Raw genomic sequence first — 22,995 nt, forward strand, 5'->3', positions numbered from 1 at the left:
AAATTTTCAACCTACGACGCTTTGCCACAAATGATACTAGATATTTATAAAGCTTTCATTACTCAATACTAAGGGAACTCAATACTAGTAACTTCTTTTGATATAAAATCTGCATATGACAATGTAATTCTGGATATTCTAATAAGAAAATGTAAAACCTTCAAATTTCAGGTAAAATAACTCGAATAGTTCACAGCACGCTTATAAATCGAAAAGTATATATAAAAATAAAAAAAAATTCTTATTCGCAACCTTGTAAAACATCCCATAGGACTCTTACAAGGAAGTAAAGTAAGTCCAATATTATTTAACATAAATATTTCTGACTTAATTAACAATTGGAAGAACAGTACAATAATTCCATTTGCTGATGATGTGATTTTAAGCACCACTACATTCTCTATTGAAAAAGGAATTAATAATATATAACATAACATAAAACAATTGGCTTCTTGGATGCACAATGATGGTTTCGAGCTGAACTGGGGAAAAACTAAATATATAATTTTTTCTCGAAAAAGAAACAGGTCACAATCATATAATAACATAAAATTACAATCTCAACCATATATTAAATATCTGGGAATATATCTCAACAAAAATCTTAACTGGAATCAACATATATATATCTAATAAAAAAATTCAGAACAACATTTGCAGCTACTCAAAAGCTTATCAGCGAAAAATGGGGTATCAAACCGTTCGCGTTAATCACAATTCTAAAACAAGAATGCCAAGCAAAGCTTTTAAATGGTAGCATTTTCTTCAATAATAAAAACAAATATTATACAATATAGCAAAAGTTATTTTTTCACACCCAGCATTTTGTCCGAAAATCGCGCTATTAAACGAATCTAAATGTATGTTAATACAATTGGAGATCTTAAAGTTGACATATAAGTTCACTATTAATAGCTTCAGTACAGCAAAATCTCCTATAAATACTATATTATAAAAAATAGTTAATATATTTGATAGGAGGACCCTGTATGTTAGAAACAAACCTTGGATTGTCGAAGCATACATTAACTTATCAACATAATCACAAATTACCTTCTATTCCTTGCTATGAATGGAAATATTCAGTAAATTTGGTTCACATAAAAGCAATAATTCCGTCGTATACCAACATTAAAAACATAGGGCTTCAACATCAACTTTACCAAAATATTTGGCAACATCATATAGAAGCATAAGCTCAAGACCACATACTAATATACACAGATGCATCTAAATATCCTAATTCTAACGTTGGAGCAGCAATTTATATAGCAAAAGGAGCATTTTATATAGCAGATTCACTCTAAAATATCTATTACCAAAATATATATAATTATTCTAGACGGTGAAGCCTTTGCAATCAGACAAGCTCTTCTATACATAAAAAGACATAAAATCAATAAAGTTTTTATATGTACAGATTCACTAGGTGTAATCACTGCTCTTTCAACTTATCACTGGAATAGCAAAGTTACATGTATCATACTTAACATCAAATACATTTATTCTTATATGTCCAAACAAAAATACTCAATAATATTTGGATTTATGATATCACATTTCAACATAGAAATTAGCAACATAATTGACCTGGCTGCTAAGAGTTCATGTACTGAAGAAATTAAGATTTCAATGAAACTTACTCCTCAAAATTTCTATCCAGGTATAATAAAAATAACAAAAGCTTAACTAAATTTATGGAAAAATTAACAACAAAATGTTCCGAGAAAAATATTGGAACATTTATTCAACTAAAAATAGCAAACAAAACAATTGCTCAAGGCTTGGTCCAGGAGAGAGATTGTTCTCTATTATAGACTTCTCTTTGGAACTGCACTAACGCCCTACAAATTATATCGAATAAAAAAGGAAACATATCCCTGTTGGTGTCACAAAGGAATTGGTACTGTTAATCACATACTATTCGAATGCGAATTATACCGTCCGGTGTTCGAGATTAAATGGCGTTCGATGTAGTAACAGCCATCTCGAACTCCAGTTTAATTCAATTTTATTTTTATACAAATGTTTTTCTTTAGTTCTTTTGCAGTGTGTTACGAATTTTTTCTTAGTGTGGACAATTTTAATGATAATAATATTAATAGTACAACGTTCATAGCTGAAGAACAATTAGTTTAACACGGGCGATTTCGGGCATTATGTCTGGGCCATTTTCTCCAAACTATAGTGCATACCAATGTGCTTAAAACAATTTGAAACTTTTTAACAATTTATAGTGTAATAGCTGACATGGCTTCTCGCTGCAGCAACTACTATTTACAACCACAATAGTGGTTCTAGAAACGTATACCGTCCTCTAAGGAACAACTTACTCAAACAACTATATAGAATACATGGATTATATGTGCACCATTGACATATAACTACATTTTGGCCACATACAACTGGTCTTCCATAAAACTCATCATCCAATTCTAGATAGCAACTGGAATCAATTTTTAAATTATAAAAATATCAGCACAATAGAAATAAGAAGAGCAGAACATAAGTTTAAATAAAATATATAAATTTGAGGAAATTCTTACCTAATATACAAATGAACATAATCAAATAATATGAAGACGTTTTTCAAATAAGAATCAAAACAGTAATTTACATAACTATACCTAAAATATATCAAAAATAGTAACATTTAAGAAGCTATATATGAATAAGAAATATACAACTTACAATTATAATTCTATCAAGAAACCTAAACTTAGATAAAGGCATTACTGATATAAAGGGGAAAAATAAGTTACATATAATATACTTATTTCATTCAAAATATATAGCTTCCAGCACTTAACCTGCGAATCTTTAGAATGATATAATAACTTACTAAATCTTCAATATCCAGCATTAGAAGCCCAGTTGGGGAAAAAACCTGGTGCAAAAATGATCTCTGTTAATAGCAAAGAAGACAAGTGAACTGCCAAGAATGGCAGAATAACTACGATGGTATATGTTCATACTTTATCAAAAACATAGCAACCTTGTAGAAAGTAAAAGTAATGATGAGCTAATGATTGATAATAGCAGTGATTAAAGATTTGATCAAAGACTGGAATAAAAAAATACAAGAGGCAATTTTCCAATATAAATAAAGTGGAACTGTACAAAAAGGATGCATATCTTACTGTGATTTATGGATTATTTATATTTTGAATTACATATAATCATAAGGGATACGAAAATCGTTTAAGTACTTAGGGCTTCTAAGGGTCTTAATCCAGCCCAGGGTGGGATGTTTCAATTCTAAAAACTTCTAAAATTGAAGTGCAAAATTCAATTCATTACACCTTTGTACTGCACTACTGTAATACTGCTTGTAGATCCAAGAAAGCTTGAACAAGAGTATTGTTTAAGACCATTCAAGACTATTTGATGAAAAAGACGTCAGGACTGACATCATTTTTGTCTTGAATTCAATAGTTTCATTCAAGAAATTCCGTTTCGATCCTGTTCTAAACAATCCAATTCAAGAGCATTCAATAGCCAATTAGCGCTCGAATTGAGTGCAGGATTATACAAAACAACCACGATGGCGTCGTTAGACAGAGCGGCAGTTGTTGAATAAATATCTTTTTATTACTCTTTTCCATAATTAACTGATGTTCAGTGTGCTTATAATACTAATAAACAAAAGCTAATATCTGGGTTGAAAGATATTGTTAGTATTTTTGTTGATAATATACACGATTTACGTAGTTGCAGTGCTTGTATGCCCATAACTTTTGTTAAATTTTGAGTCAATGTTAGATATAAGTATTAATTTGAGAATGTAATATACAAGAATATCGGGTGTAGATTAAGAACGAAGCATTCATCATATATATGACTTCTTTCTTTAATAAGACGTTTTGTACTGTTATTAATCTGGGATAATAAAAAATGCGTACAGATTGATAATATGCTCGAAAACTTAAGTACCCTGGAAATGATTACATGTTATCCTATTATAAAATATGCAATTAGTTTATTATGGAATTCACACGTAGTGTTTCAGGAGTTAATTCTTAAGGTAGGAGTTGCTTTCATGCGTGCAGGTTAATTTTACGAGGATCTTCCGGTAAGGTACAAATACGCATCCAGACATGCCACATACACGAAATTAAAAAAACACTAAAATCGAGAATGCTATTTAACAGTGTCAGTGCAGGATGATAGAAAGGGGCCCACGCGAGAGTACGAGTAGTCTGGAGCAGGCGCGTGATCGACGGAGATTATAATGCAAGAAACATAAGAATAAGAATAGTGCAACAAACCCTTGACATCGTATTACTTATTTGAATTCAACTATAACTCTTGTAATGATTTGATACTGGTAACACTAAACTAAACGTAAAATACTGGTTTCCTACATTATAAGGCATGTTCCGACAGTGGAAATTAACCCAAACAATCCTCTTTCATACGCACTCATCTTAACTGTAAAATTACTATTTTTTGACGGGTTATTCTTAACCAGTACGAAATATGGGATAGGTTTGTGAAGAAAGTCTGATGCAGATACGCGCGGTAAGTCCAGAGGCTGAAAAAATATATATTATCATTGCTTCGTTTGGTTTCCTATTTATATTTTTTCAGCCTTTTCTTTAAACGGTCTTCGATACCATACCATAAATAACATCATAAGTCAGTCATTGCCTCGTGATACAATTTTGGGGAACAGTTCAATTTTGTTTTCTTTTTTAGTGTGATTCTGCCATCAGTACGCCATTTTAAGAATCAAATTTTTAAAAAGCTTAGTACAGGGATTTTATATCTAAGCAGCATTTTACTCTTATAACTTAAGCTAACCTAACACGCATTTAATGTAAAAGGGGCAATATACTTAGTGAAAATTCGAAGGGGGTTGCTACAAAATCAATTGACTTGTTTTCTAAATGATACCGGTAATCTATTAAATTCCAAATGTCTTGCAGAAAGTTTGGAAAGTTATGCTAATATTATAGCTATTCATGCGCAGGTCTGAACTAAATCGGTATGCAGTTTTGCTTACATTTGTTTTAATAGTTTCAGTCACTTGTTTTTGACTGCCACCTATCAATAAGTGTATAAAACATGATTCAAAATCTCTATGACCGTGTAAAAATTGTTTCAAGACCATTCGAGACTCTTGTTCAAGTGTCTTGAACAATACTCCTTTGAACGTATAAATTTGAGGTATTGAGTGATCTTGTTCAAGCTTTCTTTGATTGTCTACAAAGTAATACTAATACGATACAAAGGTGAATTTTTGTTAAAGATGGTACTTGGTATTTTACATACTATCACGTTACGTGTCTTTAGGTTACATAATCTTGCCGTAAATTGTGTGTTTCTGAAGAATGCGCTAGTGTCCAGGGCTCTAGTAATTTATTTATACAATAATATTAACTAAATCCTTCTCGTTTGTTTGTCAGGGACTCACAGTTAATTGTTTTATTGTACCTTATGCACATATGGTTGAGCCAGCCCTGCTCCAATAGCTGTCTGCTCGTATGAGTATGTATATACAGTACTATAGTATGTATTATCATTGTGTGTAAAGAGTTGTTTTACATGAAGCATTATAAGCATATGTGCATCAAACTGTGTGTTTTTGGAGTGTGCTTGTGTGGCTATTTCTTGCTCTCCATTCCTTGGAGATATATCATGCGAGTGTTTCTGAATGTGTCACTGACGTTTATTGTTTAAGAAAAGCACTGAAACAATTTTAAGTTTCAGTGACTTCGAATAATGACTTAGGCTTTATTTCGTATCAGCCTTCGCAAAAATTGCGAGCTGCAACGCCACGCAAGATACGCATAAATCAGTACTATATGCTATGCATATTATTGCAAACATGTATATTTTGCTTCGCGTTGAGATAAATCATGTCAACTGGTTGTTATGATACACGCTTTTAAAGGTTTCCATATAAAACAATTAGTGAAACGAGCGATGAGTCCCGCGTCTAATTTCCAGTGGATTTTTCTTCAATTTGGAAATAGAACTCAACTTTTATTACAGAATAATCATGGGTTTAACCAGCAGGTTGTTCTAGGGGAACATTACTTTCAGGAGGAGGAAAGCTTTTTACACATTTAAAAGAGAACAAATGATCTCTTTCAGAATATGAAAGCATTTTAACTCACCATATACATACTATATACATGTTATATTTTCACGATGCTACCTTATCAAAAGACGGATCTTGACAGTACTGAGTTGAAAACCTAATTGTAGATGAATCAATAAGCTATTCATAAGAAAACAAATGCTGTTTATAGCAGTCTGTTTATCTGACTTTGTATTTATATGGGTTAAAATAGTAAAGGGAAAAAACTCGAAAAAATATCAACTCAGATATTATTATGCAATAATCTAATAGAGTTCATACGGTGTGCTCCCAGTTAGGGAAATGAGAATATAAAGCATATGGTTAATTTTAGTTGTTTTAATTAGGTACAGAAACCGTATTGATGATGTTTGCTTTTTTTAAATTTTCATATTTTATTATAAACGTCCCTCATTTGCATTAACTATTAAATAAGTTTATTAAACACATACCACGAACCTCATTTTGGAGTTGGAAATAGTTTGGAAAGACAGGGCCCCCTTTCCCACCGTGGCTACACGCCTTTGGAATCTGATTTATGTATATATAATATGCCTAACATCGTAAGAACAAAGTATGGGAAATTCGTAATATTGTTTTGAAATTTACTTCGGGATAAATTCTTCCTTATTCGACAGAAAAAACGCAGTATGTTTTTTTTTTTCCTTCACGTTTCACTACCTTACATATATGCGACCACTTATTCCCTCTTTCCTCCTCCAGCAGGGATTCAAAAGCACCAGGCGTCTGAATGGTGTCGTAAATTATCGTAACCCAAAACAAACTCGATCATATGGACTTGCTTAGGAATCAGACGGATTGTTTTTGTGTGACCTAGACCAAGCGCACGAATGTTATTTGTTATGAAAACTGAGAAGGAAACAAAGGTGCTAGTTGTGTTGGAACGTAACTTCTCTTCTAGCATAAGCAGAATTCATCAGTGTCTGGGTTACTTTCTTTCGTGGTAGTTCGTTTCTTCTCCAAAATTATAGTTGACAATGTCTTTAAGCAAACCGAGTACAAGTGCGGAGCTTTCTTTAAAAAAAAAAAATAAAAAAAATAAAGTGCTACGAAATCAGGCTCGAAGAATTATTTTTTGTTTACTTTTTTTTTAACCCATGATAATAAATTTACAAGACTCAGATTCAGACAATGACGAAATATTAACTGACATAGACGATAGTGAAAGTAGTGTTGAAGACAAGTGTTTAGCATATCCATTGGAAAAGTTAATAAGTAAGTAATTTAATTGCTATATATACTTCTAGGATGCACAGTCAAAATTCTTGAGTTTGCTGGAATAGTATATTTACATTGCGAATAATGTTGCCAATGTATGTGTCATAATCTCAACTGGAGGAAGAGCGAGAAGGGAAAGGGGATTCCATGATCCGGCAACACCGCGCGGAATATCGCGCACCATTGACTATTGCCCGTGATGCTTTACATCTGAAACACACAGTACAGAATTCGCCCGCGTCTCTCGTTGTTCGGTAGCCTAATTCTCGATGTTACTCGCCTTGCTACGATCGCTTCGTCTCGGGCAAGGCTCGGAACCATGCGATTTCCAGAAGTTCATGAAACAAATCCCTCCTGCAATAAACTTACCCATTAAAAGTATAACGGAGAGTTTGACAGTGGCCGTTACGGCGAGTGCATCGTGTTTTGTGTGCTCTGTGAGGACGATGGTTGAGTGAGCCTTTCTATATATATATATATATATATATATATATATATATATATATATATATATATATATATATATATATATATATATATATATATATATATATATATATATATATATATATATATATATATATGTACTACACTTACACTCTTTTTTTCCTTTACACATTCATACATTCCCTTCTTTTTTCAACACTTTTCCATCCATTTATTCATTTTACACTCCCACTTTTCTCTACCTTTTGCCCTGTCCATCTTGGCCTTCAACCCTCTCTAACTGTTCGAACTTCTCTCCCGATTGTCACATTACTTTTTTCACGTAATTTTTACTTTATCTTACTTATTACTTTGTCCATGTCTTATACCTTTGTACTCATAACTTTTTATCATATTTCCACTTATCAAATCATTACATTTTACACGTTTAATTACCTTTGTAAATTGCCGATGTCTTTTTAAAGACAGCGGCAACGTTCTTTTGCGCCATTTTTGAGACGCGTCTACAAACAAAACAAAGTAACGCTGCTAATAGGATAGATCTATACCAAGAAATACTTTGTTTGCAGCCGTAATAAAAATGGCGAAGTGCCATTCTGATCTTTCGTTCCTATCTTCGTTTCCTTCTTCCAAAGATTTGTTGTGCCAATTTTTCTGATATAGTACCTTTCCCAATTTCGCCTCTTATTGACTTTTATATTCGAAGTAAAAGTTTCCAATCCTGAAAACAGAAACGAAGCGTTTTGCGTTTCTGTATAACTCCTGTTTTAGGCGGGAGTGTTCATAGGAAAAATTGAAAATATAAGTTTCAGATGTAAGTACCTTTTATTAGTTAATTACTTTAATACGCCATATATAAGTATCTGGCTCTAAACATAAAATTCTATGAACAAACTTACTTTCATTTGCTTTATTATATACACAAATATATTTTTTTTAACAGTTTAAAAGTTACGTAATGTAAAGATTAATACCATATGTAGCACCGCTATGACCATAGATAAAGGAACTGTCAGTTCTTTAATGTATGTTAATACTTAATTTCGTGCAGGTTTACTTTAGGCGCACCACTCGAAATAATTGTTGAAAAGGGTAATAGTATAGATGAGAACCCCCTCATCTGCGTTTCTTCTGTGTTCTATTACCACTTCTACATGAAATACCATAAATTTTCTACGTAGTGCAATAGTAAGAAGTATCCATGTACACAAGACATGCGATATGTGTTAAATTCCCCCCCCACACACACACAGTCATAGATAAAGTACAGGTACGTTCTTTTTTATTTTCGTATCAGTCGATAAGTAAATAAAAGTCGCTTTGTTACCCTCTTTGTAAGTTCGTACATACTCAATGAATAATTCCTAAAAGTATGAGTGTCCTGCTCCTTCGGGAACTGATGCAGCTTCATGTATACTATATCCTTGAAAAAATATAAGGCCTATGTTTAGCAGAAGGGGTCCAGCTCTTTTCTCTAAAAAGTGTTACAATTTTGGTAATTTCTGTTCACATTTGGTTAGTTTAGGGTACCTTAGGTTAGTTTAGGGTAGGTTAATTTATGTTATATTAGTGTAGGGGTCCCGCATAATTTTCGAAAAAATGATAAAATTTTCGCTTATTTCTAATAATATTAGGTTAGTTTAGGTTAGGTTAGATTTGCCCTTGTACTTTGAGGCCGCCATCTGCGGAAAGTAACCCAGTTAGCTTTGTTTTTTTTTATTAGCACTTACCTTCACGGTTTGTATAAACTGGATACTGCCTTTAGAAAGTTGTGCACCACATTGTCTTGTTGCACCGTACATCTGAAAAGGTACTCTGCTAAATAGCCCTCCATGTGTTGTTTCCTCTTTCCAAATGCAGGCACGGAGTACTTTGCAGAACACCACCTACCTTCTATTGTTTGAGTATGGACAGCCACTTGCTCACCGTTCAATATTTGCTTATTTGTTTGGAACACATCTCCACTTTCTTCTGTACACACAAATTCGATGGAATGATTTACACGTAAGTGCCTGTAACCTTCATCATTTAAACAGTCGTAAGCTTTCCAACAGTCAGAAATTATCGTTGTGCCAGGCAATATTTTGTCTTTTATAATGGTTAGCAGTGATTCCTTACTTCTTTCCTCAACGGCAACTAAGAAAAACTTCGATCTGTTACCACGCTGAACACCTCCAAACACCCACTGTCCTTCCACTCTTCGTCCTTTGTTATATTTCCTTTTACCAAATTTTGATTCATCAATTTCCACTATTTCCCCAACTCCTCCTATTTTTGATGAGTTCTTAAATACCCAGTCAATACATACTTCACGACAATAATTACTCCAATCGACGACTGTAGGTCGACTAAGTTTCAGTTCGTGGGAAATTATTTTCTCTCTATCCTTCCGTATTTTACACCAATATATAATAAATAGTACAACATTCTCCAGGGTTAACTTTGTTTGCTCGAAGAAAGTACCCTTCACAGCTGATTTCTTCCATTGACACTTCACTCCGCGTACACGACGTTCACAACGAAATATGTAAGTATTTCCAGTTTTCTTTATTGTTAAATCTCTGTTGCATTTTCCACACTCCGTCCTCAACTTCAATAATCCGTGTCTATGTAGAAAACTTAATATTTGATCTTCTTTACCAACGTAACTGCGCACAAAGTTCAAAATAGAAATGTCACATCCAACACACGAGCCCGCCATATCTCACAACGAGTAACTCAGAATGACTAACTACTGGATTTGTTGTATTAATATTTCTTCATCTTCTTCCGTTAGATAAATACAAAATTCACTTTTATTACCTTCCTAAAGATGCATACTTCAATTACCATTGCTTTAAGAGGAGTTATTGCATTCTGTCCAAGTTTGCTATTGCCATTTAAATCCATGGTAATATATTTTCGCTCTAATTCTCTTATCATGTGAGATATCGTTGTGCTCTTTTTTTTTGTTAGATAGATTAAATTGTATGTAACAGTTGTCTGTAGTTCTTTCCTCCAATAAGCATCGTAAAATAACTTTAATTAATAAAAGTATTAATAAAATATCGAATTGACAGCTTGTCTATCAATTACTCTTCACCAGAGAAACAAATTGTTGCGTAAAAGAAAAAGTAAAAACAGGGATTTGTAGATTGTTCCTTTTGCTAAACGTTCCTGAAATCAAAATCTATTTTGAATGCATATTAGCAAAATTATTACGTAAAAAAGAAAATGGTACGTTAAAAAAAAATCTAGCCAGCATAGGCGGCGTTTGCTGCAAGCATAGACCCACCCACTTTCTGACGTCAGCGCGGAGTGATACTATTCCTTGCAGTCTGCCTCACTCAGCTTCTTTGAGGCGCGAAATACGAGTTCAGTTCGTTCAAAATCGGCTGCTTATGTCACGTTCGGGAATCCTTTCCTCTGTTGGTAGGTTTGTAATCTCCGAATTCCAGGGCGAACGCATAGTGTGTTTTTGTTTTGCTTCCGCACTGTGTTTGTGCAGCTTTGAAGAAAGTAATCGTTAGGAAAATGCCATCTCAGAAAAGGAAGAAGAGCGGCCTTTATCTTTCTGCAAGAAGGAAGAAAAATCGAGGCGAAAATTTAGCTGCCTGGAGGGAACGGACAAAGTTAAATGTCATTTGTAAATTTTGAAACTATTGACAAAATTTTCTTCATTCATTACTTGGGTAGATTTTTAATTAAATTTTTAGATAAGTTGTTAGTTTAAGATTTTGATTTGTAATTTAGTGCACCGAATACCCTAAATGTTGATGGCTTTTCTATCAACTGAACGTCTTCAGCATAAAAATTCTGTCTTTCTTTTATCAAGTATATCACGGTTATGTTTATCACTCATCAGTAAAGACTATAAGTATTTTGATACTTTGCCTATGCGAAAGAAGTAGTAAAGAGCTTGAAAGCAATGTAAAGTAGGCGGGGGTGGTCGCATAATTCACAATCAGTAGCGTACCGTACGTAGGAATTTATTTCGGAGGGGTTCAAACTCAAAATGAGGGTATTTTATATCAAAATTCCTAAAATTGCCCCTAAACTTAGGCTAAATTTATACCAAAGTCGAAATTTCGGGGTGATCCGGACCCCCAGAACCCACTCCCTGCGTACCTCCCTGTTCACAATCCTTATCAGAAGGACTTCTTGTTTTATAAATATTCTCGGTTCTGTGGCAAAGTAGCGACCGAAATCACTGAGGGAAAATCAAAAGAAAAACACTTTACTGACTAGAAAATCAGGTTATCTAAGGAAGGTTACGAGAAATTCAGAAAGCTGGAGTCATTATCCTTTCTAGGACCTCACAAATAGGCTATAATGTTGAGTACATTTTGTTGGTATGCTGCAGATAGTCTTAGTATTGTCTCACCTATTACTGCTATTTGACTTCGGTTTATCTTCCCGAACATCATTTCAAAAACCGGGCTAGTATTTAGTCAACGGACATTGCTAATATTAAATGATAAGTTACAGTACCATGCCAGTGATAATAGAGTTACCCTGGCAACAAATACTAAATTATTTTTTTTTTTTTTTTTTTTGCGAATACCACGCATCTAACATTACACGTGCCTGCAGCTATTTATTTCTTTTCTTTTCTTTCTTTCTTTTTTTTTTTTTTTTTTTTTTGTTTGTTTTTGGTGAATGTCTCACTTTACTTGTACGTATCATAAGGTGAGGTTACTAGCGAAAAAAAAAAGTCTTGCACTTGAAGTGATTTAGAAAGAAAACGGAACTTAAAAAATGAAGACAACTAACGATGTACACTCATGTCCAAAATTATTGTCGCATGTCTATTACTGTCTTCTTGTAAGAATATAATTTGATAATGATTTTGCGGGGTACTTTTAATACTGATACTATGTGTATAATCGGGAAATGTATATTTGTGGTAAATTTCATAGGAAAAGAATTATAAATACGAAAATTAGAGTGAGTAAAACAAAATGTTGCTAAATGGACAAGAAAGTTTTATTTTCGTTTTATTGTTCTTATTTACATGAAATTTACCACATACATGTCTTTGCTTATTATACACATACTAACATTATAAGAAATACCGGGAGAATTCGTTATCAAATTATATTCCTACAACAACAGATTTATAGACATGCGACAATAATTTTGGACATGAAAATGAAAATGAAATGAAATCTTTAAGTTTTACGTCCCACGGTTATGCCGGTTAGGCTAAAGGAGACGGTGATGATGGTGGAATGAAGAAAGTGGGAGGAAACGGGAGAACCCCGAGAAAACCCACGAGCACGGTGTTTGTCCACCACAAAGTTCACTTGGCGGGGGCTGGGATCGAACCCGGGACCCCAAGCACCAGATGTGAACGCTCTACCACTGAGCCACCGCGCCCCCCAATTTTGGACATGAGTGTACATTATATGATGAGTGTTCTGCCCGAAAGTAGGTCTTTAACCCGAATATCTCTTGGCAAGGTAGGCCCATGGTGGTTTGCCATTATCTTCTATGGGATTATGATGTCCAAAGGACGGGATCTATAGTTTAACGTGAGACACGAGCCACTTGTGTCCCACAGGGAATTGAACCCAAGCACTGATTAGAATGCGACGAGCGTAACCACTCATTCCACCAGGGTCACTGTATAGTATGTAATTGACTTGTATTTTACATATTTTTAGTGTTATATATTTTACTATGAAACATGGTAATATAAGGCAGAGGTAATATTATCAATGATTATAATTCTGCTAGAGTAAAGCAGAAATATCAGGGCAGCAACAGTCCCTATTGGCGAAATTTTCCATTTCTCTCTGAAAAACCATATTTGCCCATCTCCTGTTAATGATGATAGGTAATCATATTCCATATAATACAATTTTCACAAATGAGAATGAAAGTTCAATTAGCTTCAAATCATAATAGGCCAAAATTGTAATAATGGGTATAATGATAAATAACAACGTATGGGGATTAGAAGTTTGCCCCAGAAACTCCCTGATTTGACATCCGTTTCACCGTTCCAGGTTTCTAGGGGTGGCCACTGATTTATCAATGAAGACTGTAATACTTAGGGATGGGCACGAGCGAGTTTTCTTTGAAACTCGACTCAACTTGAAACAGATATCTTTGAGCTCGACTCGAAAACTCGACTCGAATTTGGGTCAAGTTTCGAGTCGAGTCGAGCCAAAACGAGCCAATTTGAGCTAAACCCTGTGTAGTTCCAAGTACTCTCTTCAAATATCCTACATAGACAGTATAATTATCAATGATGATGATTATGATTATACTACTACTACTACTACTACTACTACCTATTATTATTATTATTATTATTATAACACTGTGTATAAGCACGAAAGGTCGGCGGTTTGGACTGAAATACTTAAAACAAGTTGACTGTCGATCTCGGTCTTCGAGGAGTCTTCATGAGGCAAGGACATCGGTCACGAGGTTCTAGGTTTGAGTTCCGGAGGAACAAGTATTCGGGCTTGAGCCAAATATTGTTAAAACTCATAGAGCGTCGGCAAACATGTTCATAGCTGCTCGGCCCGAGTTTAGGGTTGTCAACGGCTTGATGATTAGCATTAGATTTTTTGAAAAAGAAATCATGCAATTTGGGTGGACTTCAGCCTGAAAGTCTCAAACTCCGTAAATCTTCCACTAATTACGGTTGGGATGATATTCTTGGGTATAAGGAATAACCCAGGCAAATCAGTTCACGGGGATTTTTTTTTGTTCCTGAGTTGGCATTTATGTGGGACATATGCTGAACTATTAGCATGTAGTCCCTGTGCCGGTACCAGAAAATACATAATTTTCTTCACAAATATTGGTAATTCATACTTAGTATCGATACCAGTACCCTCGTTCTAATATCAATATTTGTAAACTGTATGCACTTTTATGTAGTAAGTAAAATGTATAAATTCTGAAGGGAAAACATTGCACAAAAACGTTATATTCGTATGTTAACATACTTTTTTGTATGTTGTGCAAAGTGACCCCAACTATGGGGTTACTTTTCACCAAAGTTTATATTTCAGTAACTATGGTCATACTGAATGTTTACTAATGAACTTATACGAATGTTTTCCACACATATCTAGCTATAATATGTTTAAAATACAGTGTTCTAAATCATTACGTTTCTAAGTTACATGCGATTTTCTTTAAAATTCCTTAAATCATGTTCAAAGTAACCGTGTCTTACGGTACCTGCAAAAGAGAGAGGGGATGGGAAAAGAAACAGAATCGAAACGTAAGTTATTCAGTGTATGGATAATATGTAAATATAACTAATTTGAGCATGTGTCTTTTTTCTTCATCATCTTGTTTACTATGTAGTCATATAAGGGAAATAATGGACCCAATACAAAGTGTCTGTTTCTGTGATATGAGACTTTTTATTGTATGCAAGTTCAGTATGTAAGCACTTTATTTAAAAATATACATATTTACTTATCTAATTTCGTTTTGATTTTCAGAAGACGACTATATGTACAGTGGCGTCACTAGGCCTTATTTGGGGGTTAAAGCCCGGAAATTTCTTCCAAGCTCCCCTCCCAAATCTCACACTGAAAATACGTTATATACTGAGAAATTTATTTCAAAAGTAAGATTCTAACGCGCCATCAGTAGACTCATGATATATTGGGTTGCCTTCTTTTTGCTTCAACAGCAACGCGTTCTGTATAGAGTGCTCAAGTTCAGTCTTCGGCGAGCGACTACAGATACTTGTTGATGTGTTAGATTTAGCTTAGAAAAGCGATAGCTATTATGATTATGACATAATCAGTGGCGTATTTAGGGGGACTTCCGGGCTTAACCTCCCCCCCCCCCTTCCCGAAATCTTACTATAATAAAATAACTGAAAAATCTTGCAGAATTTTCACATTTCCAGGCAAAGCTCCCCAACCCGAAAGTTAGGAAAGCCCCTTCTGAAACAAAATCGTAAATACGCCACTGGACGTAATTATGCTTTTCTATCGTATTTCTCACTTGGAAATACTATGTGAACTGAACTTCTCATTCCTTTACTTCTTAGTTTCCGCAAGGTGAGGTCTCAATTATAAACTATCTCATGCGGCAAATTTTAGATGGATAACTTTTAAGAAATTTTATATGTTATTTATTATTGCCTATTTTTATCTTATTGTATTACTATTTCAGGCAGGTCAGAAGTCGAATATAAAAATAAGATTGCTGAGAAAGAAGTTTTTCATAAAGTATTTTTAAGAAAAATAACTATCAAGGAAAGAAGGAAATGAAGAAAGAAAAAAATTGCGTGATTGTCGCGTATCTGAATGAATCGATGAAGCACAAGATGTGCATTTCCGCAACGATAAAAGTGAAACAAATAAACATGACTATGATAACAAAAATATGAAAGCGTAGAGCAGCAACAATATTCTCCCCCCCCCCTTCCCTCGTCCAAAAGCGAATTTCATTGTGTCCTTGATTGAAGATGATTCTAAAATACTAAACGGAGTTTTTGGGTTGTTGGGGAGTATGCCCCCCAAAAGATCTTTAGCCCCCCCCCAAACAAAATATTACTGACGCCACTGTATATTAGCATTTTTTGCGTGTGAAGTATTGTGATATAAGTTTCTGAAATTGCATAGGGCATATGCTTTCTTACAATGGGAGACTAAAAAATAAATCTTCAGGAAACGCAACACAGCAGTTCTCATTACGAAGTCCCTTCATCTTTTTGACAAACTGAAAGATCTCCACAGCTGGAAACCGTGTCAATGGACTGTGGAGTGCGGGAATAATTTTACTATCTGTCCGGCAGGTATCAAAAGTCTGCGCGCGCGTTTCTAAGAAGAACCTGTGTTCACATGTTGTGAGTGTGTGTGTGTATTTGTGTGTGTGTGGTATGTCGCTTATTCATATCTCTAGCGCTGTTGCAGAGTACAGGGTAGTTTCGAAGTCGACTACAATGCAACTTCATTGCCATTCAAGCATCGCGGAAGTATTGCAGTAAACTGTCCCAGAAGTATACGATTCATCGTTTATGCTGAGATCAGTGTCTGTAGGGATGTCAGGAAGGTTCACTGATTGTTTTCAAGCAGTGAAAAGTTTTCAAGAAAACTTATAACCGAAATTTACACGTTTTATTGATGAGAACTATTTTGGGCGGAATTTCAAGGTTACCATATCTGATATGAAAGAATTGTCTAAAGGAAAAAAATAATTCGACAAGAAAGTTAACGTTCTGTACGAAATCTGCAAGAAGAACAGTAAGAAATTTGTAGTATCTTTTGTGTGAATACGTCACCTATGAGAATGTGGTAGAATTCTCCTAACAAATGACAAAACAAGAGGAAAATGTTTAAGTACCGATAACGATATTTAATGCAAAGTGGAAACACTACAGGACGAGTTCGACTGACAGACGAATGGCCACACCTACGCTACCCTTCTCCCCGCTCCCAGAACACTGAAATCTGACATGCTAGAGAAGTAGTGAGGGCTCTTAATTCAATTCAATTCATTTCTTCTGTAAATTTTGTATTTTTAACTTGATTTTGGACCCTTTCTGCTAAACATACTCCAAATATAATTCTTGGGTCATCAAAAGTAATTGCTGAAAAATTACATTTCTTTTACGATACAAAGTAAGGTAACAAGAAGTTTGCAAGTGTTCCACGTTGTTCCCAGTATACAATATGTAATGTACCTATGCACCACCACAGCTAGCAGATTTGGTAATTGTTTTGATAAAAATGGTGGACAAACACGGTGCTCGTGGGTTTCTCGGGGTTCTCCCGTTTCCTCCCACTTTCATTCAATTTTCATAATCGTCGTCGTCTTTAACCTAACTGAGGGACGTAAAAATTAAAGATTTCATTTCAATTTATTTTGATAAAACTTATGTGAGGGGAACTTCTTGTCGAGTTGATTTTGAGTTTAACGTCCCGTTTAGCAGCGAGGCTATATGTGATGTGGACCTACTGATTAACGTGGAGTCCGAACCCGGACCTCCCACGCCAAAGGCGCGTACGCTAACCGCTTAGCCACGGAGGACTTCTTGAACTCACATAAATGAGTCCTATGATAATAACCAACTGAGGATTAGGAGAGTACCAGTACCATACCCGGCAGCTTTATAGAATGTTCATGAGCAAACAGTAAACAGTGTATCACGAACAAATAACTTCTATGAAGCATGGAACAACGGCTTTCAGCGATTCATTGGACATAAGCATCCGTCCATGCGGAGTACGATCCAAGGTATCAAGAACGATCAAGTTCTGGCAGCCACAGTAATAGAGCAAGCAAAATTTGGCGGTCCACCAAAGAAAAAGGGGGGAAAAAGTCAACAGTTTAGCTCCAAAGAATTCAGATATTTTGCAGTAGACTAATTGACAATAAATTAAGTGATTTTCTGAAAAGTGCATCCCATTGTATACATTTAGATTGAAACGCACTTGATATATGATTGACGTACATTAAGTTGTAAAAGTTCGTCTTTTTATTAAGACACTCAACATATTGTTGTAAAACCATTCATTGGAGTATTTTAATTTCATCCTTATAAAATGGCTTACTGAAGTCTTGATTTGTTTGTTGGTAGTGTTTTATGAATATTTTTAAAAATTAATTCTGATATACTGATCAAATTTTCGTCAAGTTATTTCAAAATTCAAGTTATTTTGACAAGTGTAACTGAGGTAAATACTTTGAGGGTAAAGAAGTAAATTTGTTTTTAACTAAATTATATCTTTTTAATTTTATTTCTACTTTAATTCTCTATGAAAAAAATAGAATGAAGTGTACTTTCTTTTAAAGATTGGGCTGCTTTGCTGTTATTTGTTATGTCTGATTTTAGCAAGTCAGTTCTTTCATTTTCTGGTTGATTTATGTGAGTATACTCTTTTTAGTCAAAATATTTCTGATCACCCTAAATTGAAAGCACCAGGGCATATTCTAACAGTAGTCAGAATCAGGGTTGGCTGGTTTAAACCAAGGTGGGTTTGGGAATGATATGGGTTTCGACACTTGTCATGGTTTCATACTAGTAGTGCTCTGCGTGTAAACATAAAATGTAGGTTCTGTATACTGGGCAGAAATATACCGCTGGTGGAAAATAGCATCTAATAGTGTCATCTTTCATTTACACTCACTTATTTTATCCGTCGTAAAGCACTTATAATGATTTTACACTAGTAACCCTACACTTGTAAACATAAAATACAACTGTATTACTTTGTATTTAATTATTTCGCCTGCAAAAAGTTGTTTCTTATAAACATGCCTTTTCGTGCAAAGTATTGAATTTTACCTATTGATCTCCCAAAATGTGCTGCGCCAAAACTATTCCAGCACGTTATTTCTTTTTACTTAAAACACGGTATTGAATATAACTATTTCAATGCTGTTCATAAATTCATTGCCAGTGTTAATGTATATAATGATGCACTGGGCTTGTTATAGACAAGCACCGTATCCGTGGGTTTCTCAGAAATCTTCCACTCCCTTCACTTCAGTTTCTTTCAGTATTATCATCAACCCTTAGCCTCGGAACCTAATCATGGAACGTTAACACCTTGTCCTTTATATATATATATATATATATATATATATATATATATATATAAAATATCCTGGATTATATCTGCGGAGTAAATCCCGGGTTAAGTGCAGGAGAGTAGCTAGATCCAGGAATATACATAGATCCTAACCAAAACTAATCTGAATTAAATTAATCTAAGCCTTAATATGTTGGACTTACTCTGAGGCACAAAGGTCTCAGTCCTTCTTTTTTGTTGTTGAAATTTAGCAACAGGGTCGTTCCATGTCAGTTCTTCCAGGCCATTTAACCCATTATCTCAGATTTTCATGAGACTAATGTCACTTGCTAGTAGTATAAGGGTCATAACCTGTGTGAATTTTTTCCTTCTTAGACAAAATAGACCTAGGTTTGGACAGGGCGTCTATCGCTCACGAAAGTCACGAAATTTAGTCTTTGAGTCACGATATTTTTTATCTGTTCAAATGTAAGTACAGACTGGAAAATTTTATTCTATGAAATATCAAAATTCAGCACCAAAAATGTCTATGGTCGACTTTAAACTCTACCAAATTGCTATCAAAACACACTTGTATAGCATGCATGAAAATTTGGCCTAATTCGCATCCAAATTCCCTCTTGAGAATGTTACGAAATTTTATGGTTTGGGAAAGAAAAAGTCACGAAATTTCTTTTTAGAATTTTAGTAGATACCCTGTTGGAGTTAAAGGCGATCCAAGTTTGGAGAAAGTAGTACATGTACACAGCTTCCGAGATTATGCTTTGAGACTGCATTCTAAATTGAAAATTTTATAGCTCAAGATCTGACAAACATAGCTATCTGCATGAAAATTTTCCCAGAGAAGACCAAGGTGTGTAGATTTCAGAAAAAAAAAGTTATAACTTACATTTTTATGTAACAAAAACACTGCATCACTAAATAAGAATTATCACGAAAGATGCATGTGTTTGGTAGTAAAATTTTACATCAGCTAAACGTAAAGCTCTGCTTTAAAGAATTATGAAAAGAAAAGCAGTGGGATTATGGGTGTATGTTGGTATTATTAATAAATTTATGACTTTGTAAATTACGTATTACAATAAATACACATGACCTGTAGTGCGAAGAATGAAGTCTCCCAAAGATCGTACCCAAACCAGGGCAGGAGGGACCCAAGTACACAAATGCAACATGACCGGACATTTACTTCTTGTAATAAATAAATGCAAAGAGTCTCTGCACTCATCCACTTGTTTATTTTGAAGAACAAGTTTTACATGTTCAACGGAAATTAATATTGCTGCTAAAAGAGATAGATATGTGAGGTGATCAGTAATACATATGTACACTCAATGTCCAAAATTATTGTCGCATGTCTATAAATATGTTGTTGTAGGAATATAATTTGATAACGAATTCGCCCGGTATTTCTTATTATGTTAGTACCGGTATGTGTATAATCTGCAAAGACATATATGGGGCAAATTTCATATCAAAAGAGCAGTAAATAAGAACAATAAAACGAAAATAAAACTTTCTTGTCCATTTAGCAACATTTTGTTTTACTCATTCTAATTTTCGTATGTATGATTCTTTTCCCATGAAATTTACCACAAATATACATTTCCCGATTATACACATAGTATCAGTATTAAAAGTAGCCTGCAAAATCATTATCAAATTATATTCGTAAAAGAAGACAGTTATAGATATACGACAATCATTTTGGACATGAGTGTACGTATAGGCAATATGGTGAACAGTGTTGCCACCTCAAGAGTATATCTGTATTAATTCAAATATTCCACGACACTATTGTTTTAGACATTTGGGAAATTTGGTACTTTATTTCTGTCTTCTAGTGCAATATTCTAAATCTTTCCAGAAGAGAGTTCCTTCGTGGCTAAGCGGTTAGCGTACGCGCCTTTGACGTGGGAGGCCCGGGTTCGATTCCCGGCGGGAGCTCATGTTCGGATTCCACGTTAATAAGTAGGTCCACGTCTCATATAGCCTCGCTGCTGATCGGGACGTTAAATTCAAAATCAACTTAACTCAATCTTTCCAGAAGAATATGAAACATTCTAGAATATTTTACAATGCTTTGGAACAGTTTCGAATTTTGCAGAATATTGTAGAACTGTATTTACATTGTTTTTCCTTTTAGAATATTCTCGAACTGTCTGAAATAATCCATTGCATATACTACTCTTGATGCAGTTGGTTCAGTTGTCTACAGACTGAAGGAGTGCCTACACCACCGATGTGCTAGTACAGTCTCTGTGCGTTACATACAGATGGTGATCAGAAAAACGGAAACACCTGTAGTTGGCAACACGTCAGATGTATGGGTTGGCAGTGGTGTCGTGGCGCCGGACCGCTGGTGGTGGTGTGTTAGGTTGGTCTCCACACTACGTCAGGCGCAGTGGAACAGCAGTGTCCAGTGGCTGCAGCAGACGGAGGTAGTGTAAAATGGGAGACCTCTCAGATTTTCAAAGAGGGCAAATTGTTGGTGCGTGGTTATGTGGAGTGAGTGTGACGGCAGTGGCTACTGTGTTAGGTGTGTCGCGTGGGATAGTGTCGAAGGTGATGACGGCCTACACAACACACGGGAAAACCACATCGGGGAAGCGGAACAGTGGGTGGAAGAAAATAATGAGTGACAGGTCACGCCGGGTATTAAAGCGCATTGTCACGCAGAACCGTCGTGCCACTTCGGAGCAAGTGACGGAGGAACTCAATCAGCACCTCCCCCACCCTGTTTCGACAATCACAGTCCGCCACGAATTACATGACATGAACTTACGGGGTCGTGTTGCACGGGCCAAACCGCTCATCAGGGACCATAACGCTTTCGCACGCCGCGAATGGTGCCGCGACCATGTAACTTGGACCGTTGAGGACTGGAAACGTGTGATATGGTCGGATAAGTCACCCTTCACCCTATTCCCAACCACGGGCCGTGTTTATGTGTGGAGAACGCCCAAAGAAGCTTATGATCTGCTGTGGGCCGCAATATCATGGTTTTCATTGGGTCCTGTGGTCACACTTAGCGGACGAATCACTGCCAACGATTATGTCGCAATTTTAGGAGACCACTTGCATCCTATGGTCCGGATGTTGTTCCCGGATAATGACGCCATCTTCCAGGATAATGCACCCATTCACACAGCTGGCGTTGTTGCAGCGTGGTTTGATGAACATCGGAATGAAGTTCAACACCTCCCCTGGCCCGCCCAATCCCCAGATCTCAACATAATTGAACATCTGTGGTCCGTCTTGGAAACACGACTCCGGCGACGATTTCCACCTCCATCCTCTCTCACAGAACTGGCCGATGCCCTGCACGAGGAATGGTGTAAAATTCCACTTGCTACCATTCACGACCTCTATGCCTCCATCCCACGTCGCATCAAGGCTGTTCGGAAGGCGAAAGGTGGCCCGACACCATATTAATCTGGTAAGTTGCAATTTCGTTCAGGTGTTTCCATTTTTCTGATTACCATCTGTAGTTAGTTTTAGTTGATGCATTAAGTAATGCCTAGTTAATTTGAGAATTGAGTTAAATCAATTCGGTTGAAAGAAGATGTACTGAGTTAAATGGTTCAGTCGTTTTAGTTTCTATATGTGAAATAAAATTATGGTCACTAGTCACAAACTCGAACCCAGAAAAGCAAACCCTTTTTGTGCTAAGGACAGGTATATCCAAAGAAGATTTCCAGACAATCTGTTTGCATCACGATG

General features: G+C 35.4%; 2 protein-coding genes across 2 annotated transcripts in view; one reads left to right on the forward strand and one right to left on the reverse strand.

Annotated features, from left to right (window-relative positions):
* The first annotated feature begins 8,321 nt into the window (after positions 1 to 8,321).
* LOC145668275 (leucine-rich repeat and WD repeat-containing protein 1-like) overlaps positions 8,322 to 22,995 on the forward strand; it is an 87,624-nt gene continuing 72,950 nt past the window's right edge. Inside the window, exon 1 of the mRNA XM_081735982.1 lies at positions 8,322 to 8,585. The gene's annotated coding sequence lies outside the window, so the exon portion shown is untranslated. The remainder of the gene's footprint in view (positions 8,586 to 22,995) is intronic.
* Positions 9,504 to 10,472, reverse strand: LOC145667661 (uncharacterized). The gene has a single exon (XM_081735118.1). The coding sequence runs from the start codon at positions 10,470 to 10,472 to the stop codon at positions 9,504 to 9,506; it is 969 nt and encodes a 322-aa protein (XP_081591244.1).

This window comes from Thermobia domestica, chromosome 13 (assembly GCF_964235325.1).
Source record: "Thermobia domestica chromosome 13, izTheDome1.hap1.1, whole genome shotgun sequence".
Taxonomy (NCBI): Eukaryota; Metazoa; Arthropoda; class Insecta; order Zygentoma; family Lepismatidae; genus Thermobia; species Thermobia domestica.